The following is a 25,806-nucleotide window of genomic DNA, read 5'->3' as shown; positions in this document are numbered from 1 at the left end:
ACAACCCCACCTCCATCTTGCCTGTTCATAATTCTGAGAAATTCTTGATTGTTTGTGTTATGTTTATGTTATGTGTGTGGGTGTGTGTGTGTGTGCGTGCTTGTGTGTGTGCCTGCGTATGTGCCTGTGCATGGAAGCGTACATATGTCTACTGTGTGAGTATATGTCATACGTATGATTACTGTGAATGTGTGTGTGTGCGTGTGTATCTGTTTGTGCACATGTGTGCACATGAAATGGGTTAACATGACCCCTGGAGGCAAATATACGGGGAAAAAATGGTCATCCTAGGCCCTACAGTTCTCAAGATATTCACAGAGAACTGTGTCTGGCCTACCCTCCTTTCGGGGGGTCCAGTCCAGCGGGGGGGCTACAGATCAAAACGAAAAATGACGGTTCCATGCTATCCATGTGGGGGTACATGCCCACCAAGTTTTGTGTACCCCGGTCTTTCAGTGTCCCGGGAATCCTTGTTGGTGTACGTCACTAAATGTACACATAAATTATTTTATTGTAAGGCCCCCCATGAACGAAAGTACACAAAACTTGGCATGCATTCGGAGGGTGTCATAATGATCCTACACTTTCAATTTCGTGCAGTTTTGACCATGTCAGCCAGAGATATTGTGATGAAAACACCTACATTTTTGATTTTTAATTTTTAACTAGGTGGCGCTATACATGAAATAAGTGGTAATGGGATGGGTTGACATGGCCCCTTGAGATCAACATACAAAAAAAAGGTGGACCTCCTAGGCCCTACGGTTCTCGAGATATTCACAGAAAACTGTCTCCGGCCACCTACAGGCCAGTTGGTGTATAGTAACATAAATTAATTTATTGTGTGGCCCCCCATGAACGGAATTCCACGAAACTTGGCGTGCATTTAGAGGGTGTCATAATGATCATACACTTCCAATTTCGTGCAGTTTTGACTATGTTAGGTCACAGATACCTGCGATTACAACACCTCATTTTTACTTTTTTGTGTTTAACTAGGTGGCGCTATACATGAAATGAGTGGTTATGGAATGGGTTGACATGGCCCCTTGAGATCAACTTACAAAAAAAAATGGTCCTCCTAAACCTTACGGTTCTCGAGATATTCACAGAAAACTGTGTCTGCCCTACCCTCCTTTCGGGGGGTGCAGTCCAGCGGGGGGGCTACAGATCAAAACGAAAAACGATGGTTCCATGCTATCCATATGGGGTTACATGCCCACCAAGTTTCGTCTACCCCGGTCTTTCAGTGTCCCGGGACTCATTGACGGAAATTTGGACATGCGAAAAAGAAAAAAAAATAAAAAAAAAAAATAATCTGACTAAACCTATATGACCGCCGCTTCGCTGCGCGGCGGTCATAATAATGCATGTAGTGTAACTTATACACAGGGGAAAAAGCACTAACTGGCAGAAATGAATAAAGCCAGCCAAACTATGTTCTAGTAGGCTAATGTGTTGAACCGTGGAAAATTAATAGACAAACAATTTTGGAGTTTGCACTGAGATATTGTCGGGTAGCCATTGAATATTCCGACATCAGAGATTGCTAACAGGTGTTTCAAAATAGCTGGGAACTTTCCAGAGCTCTGAATGGCAGAGGATAGCTAGATCATCAGACAACACAATCATTGTAGGCTGCATTATGGGCCATAATGTATGGCTTTGTCAATCAACATAGAATAGGTGAAGCGCAAGTTCAACAGCAAACAGAACTTTTCAGCACGTATCAAACCACGTAGGCTAGCCCAATGAACGCCTATGCAAATAGACAAAACACTCACATCAAAGCAAGGTGACTTCTTCAGATTTGCGAGTGCTGTCAAATCGATACGGTTTGCTCATATAGTCTAGTGGTGTGGTGGTGAAGTGTCATGCTGCGTTCAAGAGCGTAGTGTAGGTCTACGTCCCGTAGTAGCCTATATTTTAATTTAACGTCTTTAATGGTAAGAGATCGCACATGGATAGATAATGAGCGGTTGTTTAAGATTAAATTACAATGCCAGACATCTTCAGATATGAGAGACCCCCTCAGGTTTTTGACTTTGTTGCTTTCATGGGAGCTAGTCGTCACTAGCACTCTCCAACACACGTTTTCAAGCTCATTGTCTTGCCGCCCCTTTCGAACTAATTGCCAGAGGCTGAAGCCTACTACATTTAATAAAAAGTAGCCTACTAAATCATGAATAATTAAACAATAACTCAATTTAGGCTACTTGGCTACGCAAAAAGGTTTCTATTACAGCACAACCCCTATTCAATGAATGGCTGCCTTGTCTCGCAATAAACAGCGGTGGAAATCCCGACACTTTTTCAACTGCATGAAACATAACAGTGAACCATCAAATATCTCCCAGAGTTCAGTGCCCATCAGTCCCAACATTTAGCAATATAATCAAACAGTCCAAAAGTAAATTAGATCCCAAACCAAACCGAAAATGTTATGCTTTTGATGGCCTACCAGTATGCCGCTCCAAACGAAAAGCATCTCTAATGATGGTTGTTAGACAAACTGGCTTCAGATATCCAACAGAGTGAATATGAGATTGTGCAGTCTTACAGTACTGTAGATGGCTGTGGTTAGTGATGTGATGCTGTTAATGGGGAGTTTTACATAGTTAGCGCAAACCCTATAGGTTATTATTTATTTAGCGTATATAAGGCTTTTTTTCCTTATCAAAAGTGAGGGGGACGACGGCTGTCTCTTCAGCACTGCGTGGGACCCATCCCCCACGTCCCCCGTGCCTCCTGCGCCCCTGTGTGTGTGTGTGTGTGTGTGTGTGTGTTTACCTGCACACTTCTCTAGTAAAGCACAGATGTGTGTGTGCGCGTGTGTGTGTGTGTGTGTGTGTGTACCTGCACTCTTCTCTAGTAAAGCACAGACGTGTGTGAGCTCCTCGAGGATGCGTTGCTCCATGCTGCGTTTGCCCAGACCAAAGTTCCTCAGCGTGGACAGAGCGAAACGCCGGTGCTCTCGCCAGCTAGGGCCAACATCCGCCAGAATCACCCCTACACGGACACATGCACGTACGCACGCACACACACACACACACACACACACACACACACACACACACACACACACACATACACACACGCACTTACAGACACACACATGTACACATATGCCACACACTCACACACCAACACAGACACACACACACACATGCACACTATCAGAATACCGGTAGTTTTGGACAAACACATACACATCAACATATACCAGCACAAGCATGCTCACACATGTGTGTGTGTGTGTGTGTGTTTGTGTGTGCCAGAGAGCGTTACCTTTTCCTTCTGTCATGTGGCTGATCATGATGTGGTCAGGTCGTCCTGTGAACTCCACTGCTTTGGTGACCAGTGCCTCTCTCAACGCCTGCTGGCCATTCAGCACCACTACTGGCCGAGTGCCTATATACAGACTGAACACAGGACCATACCGCTGAGCCAACTACACACACACACAAACACACACACACAAAACACAAAACACAGATGTTTAATCAAGTCACATGCAAAGCACAAATGTCACAAGCACACACACACACACACATAATTAGAAACAGAAACACATTACAGATGTTTTTGTATGTACCATGTAACCATGTACAGAGCATGGAAAACAGAACTAAAACACACACTTTAATCCTCACTTGCTGCCTCATACTTTAGTCAAAGTCCTTTTAGGCAAGTCCCTCCACTCGGTGGCCATATTGCAAGCATTTTGGAGAGGGAGTTAAGTCTTCCAGAGACTTTGGGCACTTATCGGGCATCTATTTCAAGCAATACAGTGCGTGCGCAAGGCTTCCCGACACCAACCTCTCTCCAGCTGCAAGATCACAACACATGATTGGCACGATTCACAACATAGGCCTACCACATGATTGGCATGATGTATTCACATATCGGCTGCATACCAAAGATCCATTTGCAAAAAGCTCTACGTTATCAAGGAAGTCTCATTTATCTAATTGCAACCAGAGGAGATGAGAACGAGGGGAGAAGCGAAAGGGCCGATGCGCGAGGAAACACGAGAGCATCCGATGCGGAAGCATGTTCAGTCGGAATTGTGCGATCATCGGTCCAAGCTGTCAAGGTAAAAAGTTCCCTCCCATGTCTACCCTTGAATTTCCTCTGGGGATCAATAAAGTATCTATCTATCTATCTATCTATCTATCAAAAGTGATATATGAGTGAGCAGAACATCTCATTTCTCACAAATGCGCTTCTGGAAGAATGGTCAAAAATTCCCATAAACACACTCCTAAACCTTGTGGAAAGCCTTCCCAGAAGAGTTGAAGCTGCTATAGCTGCAAAGGGTGAACCTACATCATATTACAGTAAATCCTATGAATTAAGAATGGGATGTCACTTAAGTTCATATGCGAGTCAAAGCAGGTGACCCAATACTTTTGACATAGTGTAGTATGGTATAATATAGATCAGAGAACACAAGAATGCAGAGTTGTGATTGGCTGGTGCTAGGCAGCGTGTGAGGTCAGTGTGGGGACATTGTGAGATGCCTGTGTGATGTCTGGTCTGCCCCACTTGCCTTGGGGTCATTGCAGGTTTGGTAAACAAGTCTACCCAGTCAATCATTACACTGACCACCGCTCAGGCCCACTCCAGTCAATCATTACAGTGACCTCCACTCAGGGCTGGTTCTGACTGCACTAGAGCCCTAGGCGAAATTTTACTGTGTAGAAACTGGTTTTACTCACATACTGGCTCAAGTTACTTTGTTGGTGCAGTTTGAAAAGTTTTTTTTTTACTCTACTGTGGAGTTCCCCCATCATTTTGTACCCTATAGACAGTGCCTATGTGGCCTGTCATTTTGTATCCTATAGACAGTCATCTTCGTCCCTCTGTCATTTTGTACCCTATAGATGTTCAATACCAGGAGTCACCAATGCGCAATGGCAATGTTTTATTATTATTATTATTATTATTATATTATATTTTGTTGATTTGTTTTTTTGTTTATATTTATTGTATTGTTTGTGAAATTGTTTATGTCTTGCTGTTATTAGTATGCTGGCGACTACGCCGCTCCGTCTGGCATCTTTTGTGTTTTGTGTCAGGCTTGTGCGTAGAGCGCTTTAGGTTGCACTCTGTGCTTATAAAAGCGTTATATAAATAAAAGTGACTTGATTTGACTGGACTAGACAGTCCTCTACGTGGCCATGTCATTTTGTACCCTATAGACATTCGTCTATGTGGCCCTGTCTTTTTGTACCCTATAGAGTATCTCCTACGTGGCCCTGTCTTTTTGTACTCTATAGATAGTCGTCTATGTGGCCCTGTCATTTTGTACTCTATAGACAGTCCTCTATGTGGCCCTGTCATTTTGTACTCTATAGAGTATCTCCTACGTGGCCCTGTCATTTTGTACTCTATAGATTATCGCCTACCTGGAGCTGACCCTGCTACTGCTGGCCACTCGACTCCTGCCGTGTTCTCTGACCATCGGACTCAAGCGTTGCATTAGATTGGATGTACCCCAGGCCCAGACCATATCTGTGTGTGTGCGCATGTGTGTGTGTGTGTGTGTGTGTGTATGTGTGTACCTGTACTCGTCTCTAGTAAAGCACAGATGTGTGTGTGCGCATGTGTGTGTGTGTGTGTGTGTGTGTGTGTGTGTGTGCGTGTGTACCTGCACTCTTCTCTAGTAAAGTGCAGATGTGTGTGTCGGTGAGCGCTTTGGGTTGCACTCTGTGCTTATAAAAGCGTTATATAAATAAAAGTGACTTGATTTGACTGGACTAGACAGTCCTCTATGTGGCCATGTAATTTTGTACCCTATAGACAATCGTCTACGTGGCCCCGTCATTTTGTACACTATAGACAGTCGTTTACTGTATGTGGCCCTGTCATTTTGTACTCTATAGAGTATCTCCTACGTGGCCCTGTCATTTTGTACTCTATAGATTATCGCCTACCTGGAGCTGACCCTGCTACTGCTGGCCACTCGACTCCTGCCGTGTTCTCTGACCATCGGACTCAAGCGTTACATTAGATTGGATGTACCCCAGCCCCAGACCCAGGTCCACATGAGCTTCCGTCTCCACCAGACACCCAGACAACATGCTGATTAGAGTACAACTCATATATACCACAACATGCTGATTACAGTACAACTCATATTTACCACAACATGCTGATTATAGTAAAACAACTCATATTTACCTGTGTTTGGGTCTTTTTTGTTGGATTTGTCAGGTCTAAATCTGAAATGTAATAAGCTATTTCTAAAAGCATGTGGCTATATGCCGATGTCTCAATGTGTATGTGTGTGTGTGTGTGTGATGGTATGTGTGTGTCCTACTGTACCTTGGACAGGGTCTTCAGGGGGTTTTGGGGGTCCAGCTGGAGCAGGTTGCCAATCAGAGGAAGAGGCGCAGGGCCCGGGGGGAATCCCTGGGGTCGCGACCCCATCAGCAGCCATAGGAGCAGACAGACACTCAGCCACAGGACGATCATTGCTCCCACCATGCTGAATGCGTGTGTGTGTGTGCAGATGTGTGTGGGTAGGTGTGTGAGTGAGAGCGTTTTGCACCACTGATGATTTAACCAAAGTACACAAGACCATGACCCACAGAGGGAGAGAGAGTAGGCCTTGTAATATGTAGTGTGTGTGTGTGTGTGTGTGCGCATGTGTGTGTGAAGTTTCAGAAAATGTTTGTTGTAAAGTGAAGTTGAATTGAAGGAGTTATAATTTTACATTTTTATACCTGTAGCCTAAAAGAGGGTATTGGGGTTATTCTGCTCTCACTGTGTGTTGTACTTCCTCAGTGTTAACATAGATTAAACAGGCAGCCAAACTCCTTTTCAAGAGCCAGAAAACTGAGCGTGCTTGCTCCTTTTATTGACTTTGTTTGTAGCATAAAGTCAATTTGACAACATTGAATTGGAGTGAAACTACAAAAGAGAAGAGAAAAACGGAAAATACACTTATAGGCCTATGCTATATATAGCAACAGTAGCATATGACGTTATTGATGCTTAGCCTACAAGTAAATGCTAACGCGATCATAATCACACACACACACGCAAGTAATCTCATAATCAAAATTCCTCAAAAGCATTCATACAAAAACTCTAAACATGTAAAAAACTCATAGCACTTACAGTCATTGCTTTCTGAAGGCTCAATCCAACGGATTAAAAGCCCCACAATAGCAACAATACAACTACATAAATGACCTTAACATAGAAAAATACAACTTAGTCATTTTTTAAAGTCTTTTTAGCACACACAACTTATTTGGGCAGAACAGGGGTGAATCTTCTGGAGGTATCATACTGTACTTGTAATGTGAATAGAAATCTGTAAGAAAGTAGCCTAGGCAAGGATGGGGTGGAAATTAAATTGGAAAAAATGTACATCTCCTCAAATTAGCAAATTCACTAGCCACTGAATATTAAATTACAAACATTTGCTGGTGCTCACAGGGCATCCAGTCATTTAGGCGGGTCAATATAGGGTTCAACGTCAAAAAAATTGATACAAAAGGTTTTTTCATGGATTCTGGTACTGTTGGACATGCTAAATAACATACTAAAAATCTAGTGAAATCTGACCTTGGGAAAGGGGTCATTTTCAAAATGGCCGCCAAAATGGCTGTCAAGAGGTTAAAATGGCTATATCTTAATTACTATTCAGCCTACAGGGGTGAAATTGATGTCAAATTGTGGTCATATTAAACAAGAATATGATTTTAAATGGTAATATTTAAAATGTTTCAATGCTTTACCTTTTTTTAGCCATATATTAAAATCGATGTGTTTTAATACAGAGCAAATGCAATACAGGATTATGAACCATCTCCATGGCATGGAGGAAGATGGGACATGTCTTAACTGGTGTTATGTCTCATCTACAGGTTATATGCTTTCAGAAAATATATAGTTTAGGATGTTTAATTTGTTTCCCCTGGACTGTACATACAAAAATGTATCAGCTGCCCAACAGATCTGCCTATAGAATAGAGTATGTATTATGCAAAGTGTGGTAGAAGATGGGAACATAAGTTGATTGATGTTATATTTCATGTACAGGGTATATGCTTTTAGAATATATATAGTTCTGGCTGTTCTATGACTTTAGTGAACCATAACCCATGCAGAGGCAATGCATTTGTGTGCATCAAATACATGTTGGCATCTATCATAAGGGGGGAGCTAATTAAACGTAATATTAAAATATATAATTATTAGTTATCAGAAATAATTATATCATTATTCATCATCATCCATCATCCTCCAGTCCTCTGAAAGGAAGTTGTGCAGATTGTCACATTGTTCATTTTGATATGTTCCACAGGCAGCAGTGATGCGTAATCCGTATCTACATTAACAGAAGAGTGTCTTGCAGAAATGCACACAGTTACAGCGGATAACTTTCAAAAGCTGCGAAGCTTACTAGCAGATTCAGTTGGAGGGAGACATTCTGGAGTCACAAATAATGAAGCAAGGACAACCTTCCTACTCAGGGTGTTGTGCCGTAATGTTGTTAAGAGTCTGTGGACTTCCCCTCCAAAAAGTACAGCCATCACTTGGCATCTTAATTCACCAATTACCTCTGTTGTGTGATTGGGAGTAGTGAAGGCATTGGCACATGACTGAAGGACAAAATCTCCTCTTCTGGAATGTTGTCTTTTACTGACACCAAAGATCCTAGAGATTAAAGTTGACATGATATTTCAACTTTATTCTCAAAATGTTGTGTTTAATGTTGACATGTCGACTTTAAACAACATGTTGGGTTTGGCTTCTCATCATGGCAAAAATATTTGTTTTCTTCATGTGTGGCCCTAATAGTCTGTTGTATGTATGTGACTGAACTGACAGAAAGTCATGAAAAAGTAGAATAAAATGATGTCTATCGTTCTCTATGCTTTAAGTAGACTGAATTGGCAGCATGGTTGGAAAGTTGTGGAAAAGGAGGGACTAATTACAATTCAATAGATTATAATTAATTCATGACCTCTTGTTATGCCACAACCATCTTTTTAGGGTGGCATGATTCAATGAAGGATTGTGTGACATATATGATTCAGTGACCTCTCAATCTGATTAAACACAGATATATCTGCTTCAGATATAGCCAAAATTAGCTTCTGGTGGCCATCTTGGACGCCTTCTTGAAAATTATAAGTCTTTGAAAATGATGAACTGTCTGACATATATGAATCAGTGACCTCTAAATCTGATTAAACACGAAAAACACTTTCCTAGGCTGAATAATGCTTCAGATATCCCAAATTCTGGTGGCCATCTTGGACGCTATCTTGAAAATGACCCCTTTACTGGGGTCAGATTTTACTAGATTTTTAATATGTTATTAAGTAGGCCTACATCTAAAGGTATCATAATCAGTTGAAACCCCTTTTGCATCAATTGTTTTGAGGTTAGGTGTTTTTTTTTTCCTATATTGACCCGCCTAATTAGATGGAATGGAAAGTAACGTCGATGTTTTTCATGAAACCAAAGAATCAGCTCTGAAGCTTTTGAAACAAGCACCTAGCTCAACCATCCATCCATAGCGGGACACGCCCCCTTTTCAAGTCTATTAATTGTTTAGATTTTTTAGGCATTGATGTAATTTTATTCCATTGCAAACAGTATTGGAGACTAGGAGGAGACTATTGGAGACTAACTAACAGCCCCCATACAGCTGTGATTTTGTTTTTTTGGACTAATTTCATATAATTCCTGATAGCCGGGCCTAATCACATGACCGAAGTCATATGACTTCCCGTTTCTCACTACAGCTGCTGAACCAGAACATACGTCTCCACGGTATCCGCCGGTCGCAGCCAGGAAGTTATTTGAACCACAGATTGTCTCCCGTTTCCATCCGACTGGATTTGCCCCTCTAGGCGGGATCAGGTCGGGATGTGTCGGTACAGCTTGCTGTGTTTTCTCGCCGTGTTTGTGTACGGCGCCCAGGCACTCTATGCTCCGGATGAGGTTTTCGAGCTGCCTGGCATGAAGTTTAAACCCAGCTACCGACAGTGGTCCGGCTACCTGCAGGCCAGTCCTGGGAAGTTCCTTCACTACTGGTGAGTTCCAGGGCAAACTGCGAGCATACTACGGTGCTGGTAATTTGTCGTGGTCATGTTTTGCTATATGTATATTGCCTCAACCTGCAGCTTCGTCTATTGCACTTCCTTATTGAAGAGGCGGTGGGCATGGACAATGTGTCCACTGCAGCCTGTAATGCGGAAAGGTTATGGGAACTTGCATCAATTGTTGCTCAAGAGAGAATCACGCAGATTGAGTGTTCCATAGGAAAGCGGTTTGACATTGCACAACTTTGTCAATCCATTTGTGCAAATTGCGACATTAGGAGACATGGAATGAAAACGCCCCTAAAAAAAAACAGACTCTTTATCACGCCTTTAAAGAAATGTTAGTCGTGCTTTGAACCCTGCTGGTTCAGGACCGTAGTTTATTGCATTTGTCAGCTGACTTGCAGCCACAGGTCTTCCTGGTCTGCTGACTTCAGGACTTTGTGTGTCAGGTTTGTCACCTCTCAGGGAAACCCTTTCAAAGACCCAGTCGTCCTCTGGCTCAATGGTGGTCCTGGCTGCAGCTCGTTGGATGGATTTCTTTCTGAGAACGGCCCTTTCCATGTGAGCGGACACCCACAAACGTGCAAACTAACACATACCGTATACAAACTTATATGCTGAATGAACACACCACAAGACTATAGCCCACCAATCCATCATCAGTAATTGAGGTCCTGTGTGTGTAGGTGAATGATGATGGAGCCACGCTGTATGAGAACTCCTACAGCTGGAACCTGGTGGCCAACATGTTGTATCTGGAGTCCCCTGCTGGGGTTGGGTATTCCTACTCAGATGACCAGAAGTATGAAACCAACGATGACCAGGTGAAATACACGCACACTTCTACCACACCCTTTTCAGAAATCCCACACTTATGGGTTGTCCCACACAACCTGTACTTTTTTTTTTTTTTTGTCCTGAGTTTTAGATCTCAGTGTTCTGTCCTGGTGTTGTAGATCCCTAAATGATGTAAGTTGTGGGTTTCTAAATGCTGTGTGGTCACCAGGTTGCGGATGATAACTATTTGGCGCTGCAAAGTTTCTTCACAAAATTCCCCAACTTCACTGAGAATGACTTCTTCATCTTCGGGGAGAGTTACGGGGGAATCTATGCTCCAACGCTCAGCCTGCGAGTGGCAACAGAGGGGGCCATCAAGCTCAACTTCAGGGTGAGTGGGGCCACATGCACCATTACTTATATGTACCCCCCCCCCCACATGCACCCTTACTTATATGTACCCCCCCCACACATGCACCCTTACTTATATGTACCCCCCCCACATGCACCCTTACTTATATGTACCCCCCACCCCCACATGCACCCTTACTTATATGCTACCTCCCCCCCCCCCCACATGCACCCTTACTTATATGTACCCCCACCCCCCCACATGCACCCTTACTTATATGTACCCCCCCCCTTCATGTGCTATTCTTAAACACCTTGTGTTGCTTCTCTGCATAGAAAGATTGATTGAAAGTGTGTGTGTGTGTGCTCCCCCCCGCAGGGCTTTGCTGTGGGCAATGGTCTCAGCAGTTTTGCCCTGAATGACCAGTCCCTGGTCTACTTCGGCTACTACCACGGCCTGTTCGGAGAGGAGTAAGAAACCCAGTCACTGCTCATGCTCTTTGTGTTGATGGGCATCCTGGTCGCTGTTCATCATTTTTCTGTGTGTCTCCTCAGTCTCTGGCGTGACCTGAATGACAATTGCTGTAAAGATGGTGTCTGTAACTTCTACAACAACTCAAAAGAAGATTGCTCCATCTCGGTAATGCTGTGTGTGGGGCAGAGCTGCTTTGCATGATTTTAAAAAGTTTGATTGTGTGTGTTTATGTGCGCACCTCAACTAGGTTTCTGTGTCTCTCAGGTGGGCCGGGCGTTCAGGATCGTGTACGAGTCTGGTCTGAATGAGTATGCACTCTACCTGGACTGTGCAGGCGGAGCCAGATCCCAGACAGCCTATCAGAGGACCATGTCCTACCTGTTCAAGAGCTACAGGGAGCACTGGCAGGCCAATAACGTAAGGGCATGAAGTACCGCTAGTAGAGACTTTGTGACCTCTGTAAACTTAGAGGTGTTACTGAGGCGGACCCTACACATGTGTGTGTGTGTGTGTGTGTGTGTGTGTGTGCAGTTGCTGAGCAGCACTCCGACTCTGGGCGAGGTCCCCCCCTGCATCAACAGCACAGCTCAGATGAACTGGCTCAACAGGGTAGATGTGAGGAAGGCCCTGCACATCCCAGACACACTGCCACCATGGGACATCTGCAGGTCCACACACACTTCCAGACACACACACACTCCCAGACACACTGGCACCATGGGACATCTGCAGGTACACACACACTTGCACTCCCAGAGACAATGGCACCATGGGACACCTGCAGGTACACACTCACACTCCCAGGCACACTGCCACCATGGGACATCTACACACCCAACACTGTTACCATTGGACTTGGTGCTTGTGTGTGCACACACCCACATGTTGCTAGACACCTGTAGGTATGCACAACACTACCACCAGATGTCTGCAGTAAAGCAAATGGCTCCACAATCCTCCTGTGGCACACTCAGCCGCCCCATGGTAGGCACATTGAGCATTGATGGTAGGCTGCAGGTCATCGTAATTGTCCTGTGTGTGTGTGTGTCCAGTGATTTAGTGGGTCGTCAGTACATCACGGTCTACCAGACGGTGAAGGGTGTGTATGAGAAGCTGCTGTCACTCGGCGTCCGAGCACTGGTCTACAACGGCGACACGGACATGGCCTGCAACTTCCTCGGAGATCAGTGGTTCGTGGAACAGCTTGGATTCAAGGTAAGCGTACGCCGTGTGATTGCACCAACGTGTCTCCTGCCAGAGCTCCTGTGGGTTTGAACGTGCATGTGTAGGGTGTTGGAGATTATGAATGGGACTTCATATCTACACATGTCTAGAGTAATTTTCAGTGTGCAGATTGATCATGTTCATAATCTTCGTGTCTGTAGACTACTCTTCCATACCAGCACTGGGTGTGTGATGGCCAGATCGCAGGGTTCTACCAGATGTTTGGCAACGTCACGTTCCTCACAGTGAAGGTGAGTTCTCTTAAAACACACACCACCAGCACCGCCACAACTCAAACTTGCAGCTGCAGTCAACGAATTTGGTGAGTTGATATTTGAGCTCAGCAGTCAATCGAATGACTCCGCACCTCCATGCCCCTGGAGCAATGTGTTGATTGGCTGGGACCGATTACGCTGTGGCCCAAGCAGCTTTGTTTCTAGTCTGAGCCAGGAGTTCATACGAACAGACGATTAGAGGGGAGAAATAAGGGAGTAGTATCGGGGGCCTTCCTGTTGTCCCCCGTCATGATCTCCATGTTCTCTGTTTCAGGGTGCTGGTCACATGGTTCCTCAGTGGGCTCCAAGCCCCGCCCTCTCCATGCTGAAGAGCTTCTTGAAAGATGGCCTTTACTGAGCTTGCCCCCCCCCCCCCAAACAACCACTTCCTGCTCATGCCCTTCCTGTCCACTGATTGGTCCTTTTTCTCAGGAAGAGGAAGGGCTTGAGACCTTGTGAATGAGGTGATTGTATAAGCACTGGATGCTGTAAAGGGATTGATTTGTGTTTTCTGAATGTGCTCAGCTTTTGATAAAATAATTGTCTTTCTAAAAGATTTTGGTTGCCTTGACTTCAGTTGACTTGCTCATCAATAGACCAAATGGTCTGTTCAGTAATGATATACAGATGCATCTAAAAATTTGAATGATTTTTGAAATTAATTTTCCCATAGTTTACTTTCCCAGTGACACTCATGTGATCTAGATTAACTACACGTAAAGTAAAATATTCCAAGCCTTATTTTATTTAATCACTAGTTTTACAGCTCAAATCACAAATTCGGTACCTCAAAATATTAGAATAAAGAATTTGTAACATGTCAACCCGAGAAGAGCTGTAATCAACTAATTAAGTTAAAACACTAACAATGGTTTCCTGAGCCTTCATTTTCCATTATGGGCAGGGCAAGGGACTTTTCCACAATATGCACCTATAGGTTGGTTCAGTGATCTAGGTCTAAAATTGAATAGGCTTGTAATGTGAACTTTTACAACCTAGTGTATAATGGTGTCCATTACACCGGAGGCTGTGCTTATTGCCTCTAATAGGAAAGTTTGGCTATGTCAAGTAGACATGTTATCATGCTGCACACATCCACACAATTATCCAAAGGCATGCAAATAACTACAACTACATAAAATCAAATTTCACAATCTTTCTAATGTTCACTGAATTGACAATTTCATGACTCCTCCAGAGCTAGAAACAAGGACGGACAATACTGTTGGGTATCAGGTTTTTTTTATTCTTTCAATCCTCCACCCCCCCAAAGTGTCATTAGATTTTTCCCATAGAAACTGTAAAGCCATTTAGACCAATACAAGGCCCAATACTGGTTCACATACACATTCAATAATACATTAGAGTTCTGAGTATCAACACTGATGTACAGGTTGGGGTGCAGTGTCAATGATTCTGAGTCTCCTTCCACAAAAAGGAGGGGAAACAACAGGTGTGTCATTACCACCGTTTCAAGTTAAAATAAGGCAAAGTGCAGACTAACATTCATCAAAACAAAAATAAAAAATAAATGTTCAGCACGGCCATGATGGCCTAGGTCGAGATTTGAGACACTGGTTCCAGAGAGTTCCACTGATTGCTTTTACATCCAACAGTCAAATCATTTGTAAGAATGAGGTCATTCAACCCCTTTGGAAGCAGAACTTTCCCTCCACTGACTAGTATCGGAATGCTAAACTAACCAATCACTATTCATCTCCTTATTACATAATTATCGGTTATCATGGTAACCAAATATTGCCCCTGAAGACAAAATCCCTTTGATTAAAATGAATAATGGTCCCTTCCCCAGGGAAACCACTGCTTTCAACCACGCTAGACAAACATGATTCAGTCAAGTCTACTGCTCAGTAAAAACACACTTTGGCTGTACATTACACACCCCACTTCTCCTGTTGGCCCTGGAGGAGAAAACCCCTACAATAATGCATTTATACAAAAACAAAAACACACTCACACATGAATAGGTGCAGAGGTCACAGGTGAAAGAGCAGTGTGTGTGATGACTGTGGTAGGGCTCAGGGTCAACACATGCTGGACCTGAGGTCAAAAAGTCATGTAAAAACACCCAAGGCAACTCCTCCTCCTCCATTGTAATGTTTGGACATTCAGACAAGGATTAAAAATACTTACTAGTCTTCACTTTAGTAAACATTAAAATCAGATAAATAGTGTTTAAAAAGTAACTGATGCCACAATTCTCTGTTATCAGTCTCCTTTAGTGCGTGTGTGTTTCATTAATGAGACATTTGACAAAGGGTGGCATGCTGCATGCAGATTGTGTTTGTGTGTGTGTCAGCAGTCTGCTGATGCCTCTCTTCTCTTTGTGAACTGTCCTACTCTGAAGTTCCTGCTTCCTCAACCAATCAGCAGCATGTTGACGAGGTCAGTGCTTTTGGCCTATGAGCCGTCAGAATGGTCGATGATGTCATGGTAGATGGAATTAGTAGTGGTTTGTCCAAAGATGAAGGCTCCGAGGGTAACCATGACGATACCGTAAACCACCAGAGCATTCCAACTTCAAGGATAGAGCAGACAAAAAAAGAGGTGATAAACAATAAATTATTTAATTCCCATAATGATAATAATTTGTGTGTATTATGTCAGACAAGACAAGACAAGGCCGTAAGGAAAGCTTATGATAACATACTGTATGTGTGAACGTGAGTGTGTGTGTGTGTATGTGTGTGTGTGTTTGGATAGTTAAAAAAGGTAAGATTTACCTGGCTGATCTAGCATCAGTTTCAGACAGCTTAGCCTGAATCAAACATAGACCTGAGAGAGAGAGATTGTTTTACATCTATTAGGATAGAGCACTGGCTAAGCAGAGACAGCAGCACATCACTACTAATGGCCTTCTCAAGATGATGATGATGATGATGATCACACACCTGGGAAGACAAAGATGAAGCAGGCAGCGAGTCCGCCGATGAGGGAGATTACGCGGCCGATGTCGGGGATGAAGAGGGCGAGGACAAGTGTGAGGAAGAACCAGACAAACGTCTGCAGTAGACGCCGACGTTGCTCACGCGCTACGTCCACCTCCACCTGCTCGCCATGGAAACGCAGCCACAGCCCCTCCAGCACCGCCCTACACACACACACACACACACACACACACACACACACACACACACACACACACACACACACACACACACACACACACACACACACACACACACACACACACACACACACACACACACACACACACACACACACACACAAAAGAGGGTTTGTCTGGATGTATGTCTAGAGTACATTTTTGCATGATCACAACTTCACTACTCCTATGACATTGAAAATACCTATCTTCTGGCCTTTATGGTGATTAAGAATGCCAGGTTTGATGAAGATCCTCCAACATGCTCATGAAAATCTCACTATATATATTCAACTCATTTTGAAGAGGGGGTCTATTTAAGAGCTGTAAACTCACAAAGCTACTAGATCCAAATTGCTATCATGCAGATATATACTCTAGGCATATATAAAAGGTAGCTTTTGAGGAAAATATGTCCGTCCAAGTCATAGTGAAACCCTCATTTTAGGGCCCTCCAGAGTGTAGGTGACGCACACACACAGAACGGCGGGAACAGGACGTTTATTGTAAGCAGACAGAATGTCACCTTACAACAGCAAATAGTGTACCTAACTACTGTAATCGTTACCCCAATGAGACATCTTAATTGAATAAGGCCATATCACTACCCGTTTCCCCCCTCCAATTTGACCCCAGAGTCGTGAATGTATATTCTGCCATTTTAATTAGCCACTAGTATCTTAGATCTAGGCTTCGTTCATTACCTTGGCTTCACTGTGCAACACTGTGCTGTGCTGTGCTGTGCATACAACAGAGCTACGGAACTCTGTTGTTAAATCCAGAATAAAGAACTATTCTTTCGCAAGCCAGCCTCAAGTTTTTACCTGCTCTTAACTATACTGGAATCTACTCTCTGTCAACGGTGTTTCCATTTGGAATTAAGGAGACAATTTGAATAGCATTCTTCACTACGTATGACACACTACTCTTTAGTCCTTCTTTAAACATTGTATTCAGTGTCAATTGACCTCTGAAGTTCGCCTACAAAAAAGAACCAAAACGGCCATCTTTGCTCATATAAGGAGATCCGTTTCTTAATTGAAGCTAACTACCTATGGCAAGTTGCATTGAAAGTTAGCTCTGGGGTAGCAAAAATCTAAGTGTGCCGCCTTCACGTACTGGAGATCACAATAACCACTCGAAGGCAGAGGACAAAAGTGTGTTCAGGAAAACGTCTGCATTTCAGACTTTTTCATCCACGCGAGAGTTTAGCAGGTGCGATAATTCAAAATCCCCATGTTATTTTCCCATAGGAAAAATCGCCAGATACCGGATGTCAAAGATGGCAGCTTTTTTGTAGGCGAACTTCAGAGGTCTATGGCACAGATGTGTAACACACACACACACGCACGCACGCACGCACGCACGGCCAGACACAGACACAGACACACACCTGCCCTTACCTGCCACAAAAGTGCAAAATGGGGTAGGAAGTGACCACACAGATGACGATGAACGCTCGGGCAATTGCCACGGCGACATCATTAGAAGGGTATGACATCAGCACGTCCTGATCGACGTTGGAGCCGAATGACAGGAAGCCACACACACCTGCAAATCAAGCCCCGCCCCACGAGCAAACTTGAATTCAACATGCAGTACACCATGAAAAACCTCACATAACACAACACACTCTAATTAAATACAACATGCAGTACACCAACACACGTATAAGCACTCATTTACACATGCGCGCGCACACACACACACACGCACACACACACACACACACACCTCATAGGACTGTCATCCCCCACACACATGTATACATGCACACAGACACAAATACACAAACTTGTTTACTTTTGCTTTTTCTTACTCGGTCTCTCCCTCTTGCTCACACACACACACAAACTTGCTTACACTTGCTTTTCTGTCGCGCACACACACGTCGCGCACACACACGCATACACACACACTTGCTCTCTCTCTCTCTCACACACACAATTGCTTTTATCACACACACACACACACACACACACACACACACACACACACACACACACACACACACACACACACACACACACACACACACACACACACACACACACACACACACACACACACACACACACACACACACACACACACACACACACACACACACACACACACACACACACACACACACACACACACACACCTGTGCCGGTATAGACAAAGAGGCAGATGATCATGCCAACTGTGACCACGCCCCCCCAGGGCTTTATGTCCCGCCTCCTCATGCTGTTAAAGACAGGAACGCTACTGATGTGACACTGAAAGAGAGAGAGAAAGAAAGAAAGAAAGAAAGAGAGAATATAAGAGAGTAGGGAGAGAGAATATAAAAATATATGGGAGCAGGGACAGCAGAGTGAGTGATATGGGAGAAGAGAGAAAAAGAGGGAGAGGGAAAGAGAGAAAAAGAGAGGGCAAGAGATCAAGGAGACAAACAGTACAGTGTGTTATTCAATAACCAGTGACATCCAGTCAGTCACATGCAGTACTTAATGGCCAAACACACACACTTAATGTCATTTCAAGTCAGACGCATCTCAGGTGCTGTTCTCTCCACACGTGGCAATCCCCCCCCCCCCACACACACACACACACACACACCTGGAAGCCAAAACAGATGGTAGGCATGGCATTAAACACAGCAGTCCAGTCTGACGGTCTGAAAAAGAAAAAAAAAAGAATGAGATTTCAACTTCAATTCCCATAAACTTTTGTGCACCAGGCAGTATTGGAGAGAACTATGGGAAATGTGGTTCTTACCGGGTAGGGATGTACCCTGGGGTCACCTCAGGATCAGGCCAGATGTACTTAACGATGACCACGATGGTGACGTACCAAGTGCCAATCACACTCAGTGTGCTGCGATGAAAACAACAGAGTGGTCCAGTCAGCCAGTGACATCAATACAACAAAAAAATCTGGCCAATCACAGAGCAGAGAAGCAAACACAATAGAACACCCCAGGGCAGGAAAGGAGGAGTGTTCTAGAGATCCTCTCCAAACGTCAGGTCAGCTCAGAGGCAGTCCAGGGAGCATGTATGTGTGTGTGTGTGTGTGTGTGAGAGAGAGTGTGTCGTACCTGGCATACTTCTGGAAGCCAATCTCTTTGGGGATGGACAGTGGCAGGATGACCAGTACTGCTGTCATGGCGATGGTAAACTTCCTGTCAGTGTACCAGTGAGCGTTCACCACTGCATCAGACTCCTTCACAATCGCACCGATCACTGCACACACACACATACACACACACACACACACACACACACAGACACTTGCAGTTGAGTTCCTGAATGAGAGAGAAACAGTTTTAGACCTGTTTCACTTTAACTACCTCTAAACAATGTCATGTTAGAAGGAAGCTGTACTGTCAGTCAGTAAACATTGGTCAATTTCAATTTCAATTTATTGTGCTTATAGAGCGGCAAAACATTACACATGTATCATGGCGCTTTACAGAATGTAGGTAATCAGAGAAGGAAAAGAGGAAGAAAAGAAAAGAAAGAAAAGAAAGAAGTGGGCGTAGTGTTACCCAGTTGCGAGCAATGTTATTTGCAAATGCATGCTTGGTGCCGCCCTTTGATTTGGGCCATTTTTATTACTCGTAGCCAGACCCTTAATCTTTCGGATTTGGGTCTGGATGTCCAGGCTAGCAATTCCTTTGGAAACCACAGCTCTTACTGTACATCCTCTGACTATTTTGTACTGAGAGGTTTTTCAGTGTGTGTGTGTGTGTGTGTGTGTGTGTGTGTGTGTGTGTGTGTGTGTGTGTGTGTGTGTGTGTGTGTGTGTGTGTGTGTGTGTGTGTGTGTGTGTGTGTGTGTGTGTGTGTGTGTGTGTGTGTGTGTGTGTGTGTGTGTGTCTTACACTTGTCCAGCTGGTCCCCGATGATGATGAGGAAGGTGATGCAGGTGCCGAAGGTGTAGACGGCGATGGCCACCTCACACACCACCCCCATGAAGCGGCCACACACGGCCCGCACCACCTCCTGATATGTGCCCTCATTACTGACCTGCACATTCACACACTCATTAATCACACTGCTGCAAGTGTGTGTGTGTGTGTGTGTGTGTGTGTGTGTGTGTATATAAGTGTATGTGTGTGTGTGTGTGTGTGTGTGTATACATACTCACCTGTGAACAATATGCCAGGATGACAAGTCCAGTGATAATGAACACAATCATGATCTGTAAACAGGTAGTGAGGTCATCATTAATTCTTTTTATACACCCATTTGACTATGACATTTCTGTCTGTCTCTTTGTCTGTCTGTGTGGCTGTCTGGTCTGTCTTGTCTGTCTGTCTGTCTACTGTCTACACCTACTGCTGATCCAAATGCTTCCTACCCACCGGAAACCTCGCGAGAGGAAGTAGTGTGGATGTCACAAGAGCAAAACTGCTTGTGTGAGCATACCCCTTACACCCCCCCACCCACACACACACACACACACACACACACACACACACACACGCTGAAGGTCAGGGTCTGCCTGGCCCTTCACACAAGGCCAAACTCTGGGTCAGACCAGGGCCAGATCAGTGCATGTGGCAGTACATTTTCTCTTCTTTCTTTGTGTATGTGTGTGTGTGTGTGAGAGGATGTACCTGATAGACAAATAGAGTAGAAGTACCTGATAGAATAAGAGAGTGTGTGTATGTATTAGAGTGTCTGTGTGTGTGTGTGTGTCTGTGTGTGTCTGTGTGTGTGTGTGAGAGAGAGAGTGTGTGTGTGAGTGTGTGTGTGTGTGTGTGAGTATGTGTGCTTGAGTGAGTGAGTGAGTGAGTGAGTGAGTGAGTGAGTGAGTGAGTGTATGTGTGAGAGTAGGCGAGTACCTGTGTATGTGTGAGAATGAGTGAGTGAGTGAGTGTGTGAGTGTGTGTGTGTATGTGTGTGTGTGTGTGTGTTCTCACCATCTGCGTGATCAGTCCGGCGCCGATACCTCCAGCCATGTTGAAAGCGGCAGGGAAGTTGAGTAGCCCCGCCCCCAGCGCAGCATTGACCACGATGAAGACGGCCGCCACCGCAGAAGTCCCGCCCCTGCAGGTCTCTGGTTGGATGGGCAGCGCCTCTCTGTCCACGCTGGGACTCTGGAGAAGCCGCGCCCTCTCACCAGCGTCGTCACTCAGTCGCCAATCGCCACCTTCGCTGTTCACAGCCATGTCCGCTCGCGACATGATGGACAACAGACACACACACACAGACACACTAGAGGTGCTGAGGGAGGGCTTTGGCCAAACCGGGTGGGGGCGGTGCTCAGGTCAGTCTGCAATGAGTCAAGGTCTAAAGGAACGCTCAGGAGATTTTACCATGGAGACAAAACATTGCTATAGGGCTGGGACCTGGATCACACACACACACACACACACACACACACACAAACACAAACACCTGACGCACACAAAGGGCGACTTCTTTAGAGCAATCTGGCAACACACACAAACACACACACACACACACACACACACACACACACACACACACACACACACACACACACACAGACACAGACACAGACACAACGTCCTGTGGAAAAGCAGAGAAGGGGGAGAGAACACATAGTTATAAAGTGGACAGTGAACACAGGGGGTGCTTTCACCTTATCACACAAAGCATTCCTGCACTGATTACTGGACGCTACAATTACATAATTTAGCCGACTTGGCTCGTTCTGCAAACTGCCATATCGACATTCTTGTCAGGTTCAGTTCCCCTGACAAACGGAAACTCATGTCACGGGGGCACTCGAAGTGGCATAATTAACATTGATGCGTGACTATCACGCAACTATCTTACCGTGCGCGGAATGCACGGGCAAGATGCACACGAGGGCTGGATCTGAAATGCCTACTGACAGACACACGCGCGCTAGCCCTGCAACTGCAACTTTGCAGTCAGTAAATCTATCATCTCGAGTGTCAGGAGATGAACACCAAATAACTCACCCAGAAGTTCTATGCAATGACGTTCTGCTGCAACTCAGGACTCCCTGGACAAATGAGCGCACTAGCGAAATGGCCGAGGTTATCACCACATATAGGCTACCAAAATACACTGAGTCCATCATCATGCAATGGGGCCATTATAAAGTGGGATTGTTTTCATAAGACTGGACTTACGACTTTACATGAAGTGAGGTTTTCGGGTCAAACTTAACCAGCCATCCCTTCAGTTTGATCTCTCAAACTAATCAACAACTGGATGTCTCAAAACTGAAGTAATTATATTTGGTAAAAAGAAGGAAAGACTTAGGGTTGCCACTCTCCTTGAGACAAAAGGGTTGAAAGCAAAGGATACTGTTAAAAAAATCATTCATTGACAGTGATCTAAATTTCAACAGCCACATGAAAGCAATAACTAAATCAGCTTTTTACCACCTCAAAATATTGCCAAATTTAGAGGGCTGATGTCAAAGATGATTTAGAAAAACTCACTCATGCATTTATCTCCAGCAGAGTTGATTACTGCAGTGGGCTTTTCACAGGCCTTCCTAAAAATACTATCAAACAGCTTCAGGTGATACAAAATGCAGCAGCCAGAGTTCTCACAAAAACTAAACGAACTGACCACAGTCCAATTCCTAAGTTCCGGCACTGGCTTCCAGTAAGAAACAGAATTGACTTTAAAGCACTACTGCTTGTTTATAAATCAGTAATGGAGCAGGACCTAAATACCCAGACATGCTTCAGCGGTACACAACCTTCTCGACCTCTCAGGTCTCAGGAGAAAAACCTGCTGTGAGAACTAAACACGGTGAAGCAGCTTTTAGCTATGCGGTTCAGAAGACATCAAGGCCCCAACTGTAGCCAGTTTTAAATCTCGACTTAAAGACCAAACTGTTCTCAGATGCCTTCTGCTAACTTCACTGAGTTACAATTTGCCTTTAAATTATTCTACCTTGTGTCTATTATTTTGTTTTTTAATTATTCTTTATTTTTAAACGATTTTACCTTGTGCATTTCATGTTTTCTTTTTTATTATGATCTTTACCTTTTAAACTATTCTTTGACTATTGTCCTTCTATGCTTTTTATTTATGTAAAGCACATTGAATGACCTAAATGCGCTATGAATAAACTTGATTTGACTCGCATCACTACGGTCCTGCTACAACCGCCCGCCCAATGCACCACCCAAACAACAACCAATGAAGGACAACACATCGCTATCAACAACTCTATCATGACAGCTATCACATTTACAGAGCTATCTCAGTTCATACATACCAGTAAAACGGGTAAAGAAATGCCAATAGGAACAGAAGTCCTGGCTGATCTATCTCACCAAGACCAGACTGTCATCCACTAGTGCCTTCTGCGAGCGAGACGTTTGTTATTGTTAGCGAAGCAGCCAAGTCGGTCTGTTCTGTTCCTTTTTTCAATAATCAGCCAGTCTCGTATTCCCACGGGACCCACAGCAACTCCACCGCAGCAACGTCAAAGTCACTAGAGTTTCAAACGTGTAAAAGGGGTTGTTGACAGAATGTTTTAGGACACAGACGTTAAAATTCTCGCCAGAGCGCTAAATCTGAGAAGTGCTGTGCCACTACTGCTGATAAAGCACCGCAACACGTGACGAACGGTCATGTGATTCAGAGTCGGTGACATCATCATTAGAATGCCGAAAGTAGCCTAGATAGGTGTCAACTTTCACAACCTACATGATTGATCTAGATGGCCTAAATTTTCCTTCACACGTGTGAATGCATTTAATTTGAAGTGAAACGCCAACGCTCAAAAAGGAAAAACGATAAACTTACCCTATGGCCTAGCCCGGTCTAGCACACCTACTTAGGCCAAACTTCAGACAACCTGTCTGAAAGAATAATGGACACTTTAGACCCATATCCTCCCCTAACGGGATAGTTTATCAAGAATGTGCTTTTGTGGCTCTGAGTGGAATGTGATGAGAGCTCAATAGAATGGTGATTGTCATGATGTTTGTCACATGGCCCTAAGATTGGATGGAAAACCATAACAGACCTAAAGGCCTCTTCTTGTTGATGGACATACTGAGCGGTACTGAATCTGAATCAGAATCAGCTTTATTGGCCAGGTTTGCGTAAACAAACAAGGAATGTTTTAGTTATATTGTGCAGCAAATGTGTGTGTGTGTGTGTGTCTAAGAGAAAGAGAGGGAGTGTGTGAGTGTTTGTGTGTGTGTATGTGTATGTGTGTGTGTGTGTGTCTGGGGAGGAGGATGCATGGGGATTAAACATGACTAATGCAAGCCGTTTCCGGTTTGGCCATTCTTTGGGTTTCTGGTGGGTGATACCTGGAAGTCCGCAAAGGGTGATGATCACTTCTGTGAAGTGATTTAATCAGTCACCTGTCTGAGAACGTAGGTGGCAAAGTAAACAAAACGCATATAAATCCACATATGAGTGAGTCTGATTGGGTCTGTACAAAACACGCATATGTTCCCAAACCCAACTCAAAGTTATTATATAATAACATATAATGTGATGCAGAGGGAAGAATAACAAGGATGAATAAATAACATCTGGCAAGTGGAAAGAATGTCATCCATCTGCATAATGTACGCTACAACAGCCATTGACTGTAGATATAATAACACACAGGGTTTTTTAAAGGCCCCCTGAAGAGTTTTTTTTTTACTTTAAAATAACACATATACTTTTAAATACTCTTACAACACATACTCTTTTTTGGGGCTTTTTGCCTTTATTCAGATAGGAAAGTGAAGACTGACAGGAAGGAAGTAAGTGGGAGAGAGAGATGGGGTGGGATCGGGAAATGACCGCAGGTCAGATTCGAACTTTGGTGGCCATAGACATTTGGACCTGTAGAAGCTCATGGTATGGGCGTGTAGCCTGTTGATCCACAGTGGCCCCTATAATACTAATAGGGCGAACACACTTCTGCCGCACTCTGAGCAGGTTTTATTGCTTGTAAAACAGCCAAGTTTCTGTTTGGGCAAGAACACTGCAACTTTGTTGCAAAAGACACATATTTAGTTTGTTTATTATTGCGCTTCTCAACTTCATTGAGGAAAGGGAGGAACACCCTCCCTAAAATTTCAGAGAAAAATAAAAAATATATAAAGTGAATTACTAATCTGATAAATTACTGTTAATATTACTATTTTTAACACTTTGAATGAACAAAATCGTTCCCCTAGGTCAAAATGCCAACAGCACCCCCTACCGCAATTGAAAATTACTGTATGGAGGAGCTTCCTCCTCAAGCCCCTCATTGAAGTCCATTATAAACGCCTCGGACCCCAGCGGCTCGTGAATCACGTCGTTTTCAATGGCCAAGGGAGGAAGCTCCTCCGTACAGTAATTTTCAATTGCGATAGGGGGTGCTGTTTTTAGCGGCAACGGTTCAAGAATGTTATCTGCAGTCAAACTACGAATCTTATGTTGAACGGAAAGCTTGTTTTTTGCTCGTGAAATAAACAGTACAATGGAATCAGAGGACAATCTCAAATCTTTTATACATTCAAATACACTGATAATGTTTATCAAAGCAGGAAGACCAGCTC

The 25,806-nt window shown here is 44.1% G+C and overlaps 3 protein-coding genes across 7 annotated transcripts in view; 1 reads left to right on the top strand and 2 right to left on the bottom strand.

Moving 5' to 3' along the window:
- The window catches only part of LOC143132442 (cytochrome P450 2F2-like), a 21,559-nt gene extending 15,067 nt beyond the window's left edge, over window positions 1-6,492 (bottom strand). For both annotated transcript variants that reach the window (XM_076291979.1, XM_076291980.1), the window contains exons 1-3: window positions 6,331-6,492; window positions 3,289-3,451; window positions 2,857-3,009 (exon numbers count right to left, since the gene is read on the bottom strand). In XM_076291979.1, coding sequence (XP_076148094.1) covers window positions 2,857-3,009; window positions 3,289-3,451; window positions 6,331-6,492 — 478 coding nt within the window. The remainder of the gene's footprint in view (window positions 1-2,856; window positions 3,010-3,288; window positions 3,452-6,330) is intronic.
- A 3,261-nt stretch (window positions 6,493-9,753) lies between these two features.
- Window positions 9,754-13,734, top strand: LOC143132441 (lysosomal protective protein). Of its 2 annotated transcripts, XM_076291977.1 has the most exons (11): window positions 9,756-10,064; window positions 10,526-10,637; window positions 10,763-10,900; window positions 11,083-11,244; window positions 11,584-11,675; window positions 11,760-11,844; window positions 11,944-12,096; window positions 12,211-12,347; window positions 12,732-12,894; window positions 13,065-13,154; window positions 13,453-13,734. In XM_076291977.1, exons 1-11 carry the CDS (start codon window positions 9,898-9,900, stop codon window positions 13,534-13,536), a joined length of 1,383 nt encoding a protein of 460 aa, XP_076148092.1. In that variant the 5' UTR covers window positions 9,756-9,897; the 3' UTR covers window positions 13,537-13,734. The 2 variants fall into 2 exon arrangements, with proteins under 2 accessions (XP_076148093.1, XP_076148092.1); XM_076291978.1 differs by lacking the exons at window positions 13,065-13,154; window positions 13,453-13,734 and having other exon boundaries at window positions 9,754-10,064; window positions 12,211-12,411; window positions 12,732-12,866.
- Window positions 13,735-14,461: 727 nt separating this feature from the next.
- On the bottom strand, window positions 14,462-23,844 carry slc38a7 (solute carrier family 38 member 7). Of its 3 annotated transcripts, none has more exons than XM_076291973.1 (12): window positions 23,526-23,844; window positions 21,214-21,826; window positions 20,436-20,489; window positions 20,170-20,314; window positions 19,385-19,529; window positions 19,066-19,164; window positions 18,907-18,964; window positions 18,452-18,566; window positions 17,709-17,856; window positions 16,091-16,290; window positions 15,923-15,974; window positions 14,462-15,717 (listed from the first exon to the last, which is right to left on the bottom strand). In XM_076291973.1, exons 2-12 carry the CDS (start codon window positions 21,475-21,477, stop codon window positions 15,600-15,602), a joined length of 1,398 nt encoding a protein of 465 aa, XP_076148088.1. In that variant the 5' UTR covers window positions 21,478-21,826; window positions 23,526-23,844; the 3' UTR covers window positions 14,462-15,599. The 3 variants fall into 3 exon arrangements, with proteins under 3 accessions (XP_076148088.1, XP_076148091.1, XP_076148090.1); XM_076291976.1 differs by having other exon boundaries at window positions 21,214-21,726; XM_076291975.1 differs by having other exon boundaries at window positions 23,584-23,844.
- Window positions 23,845-25,806: the final 1,962 nt, after the last annotated feature.

The sequence above is a fragment of the Alosa pseudoharengus genome, unplaced genomic scaffold, assembly GCF_046254945.1.
Source record: "Alosa pseudoharengus isolate Yale_2024_CS ecotype anadromous, Long Island Sound unplaced genomic scaffold, YU_APseudo_1.1 YU_APseudo_1.1_scf_19, whole genome shotgun sequence".
Taxonomy (NCBI): Eukaryota; Metazoa; Chordata; class Actinopteri; order Clupeiformes; family Clupeidae; genus Alosa; species Alosa pseudoharengus.
This window is presented reverse-complemented; position numbering and strand designations above follow the sequence as displayed.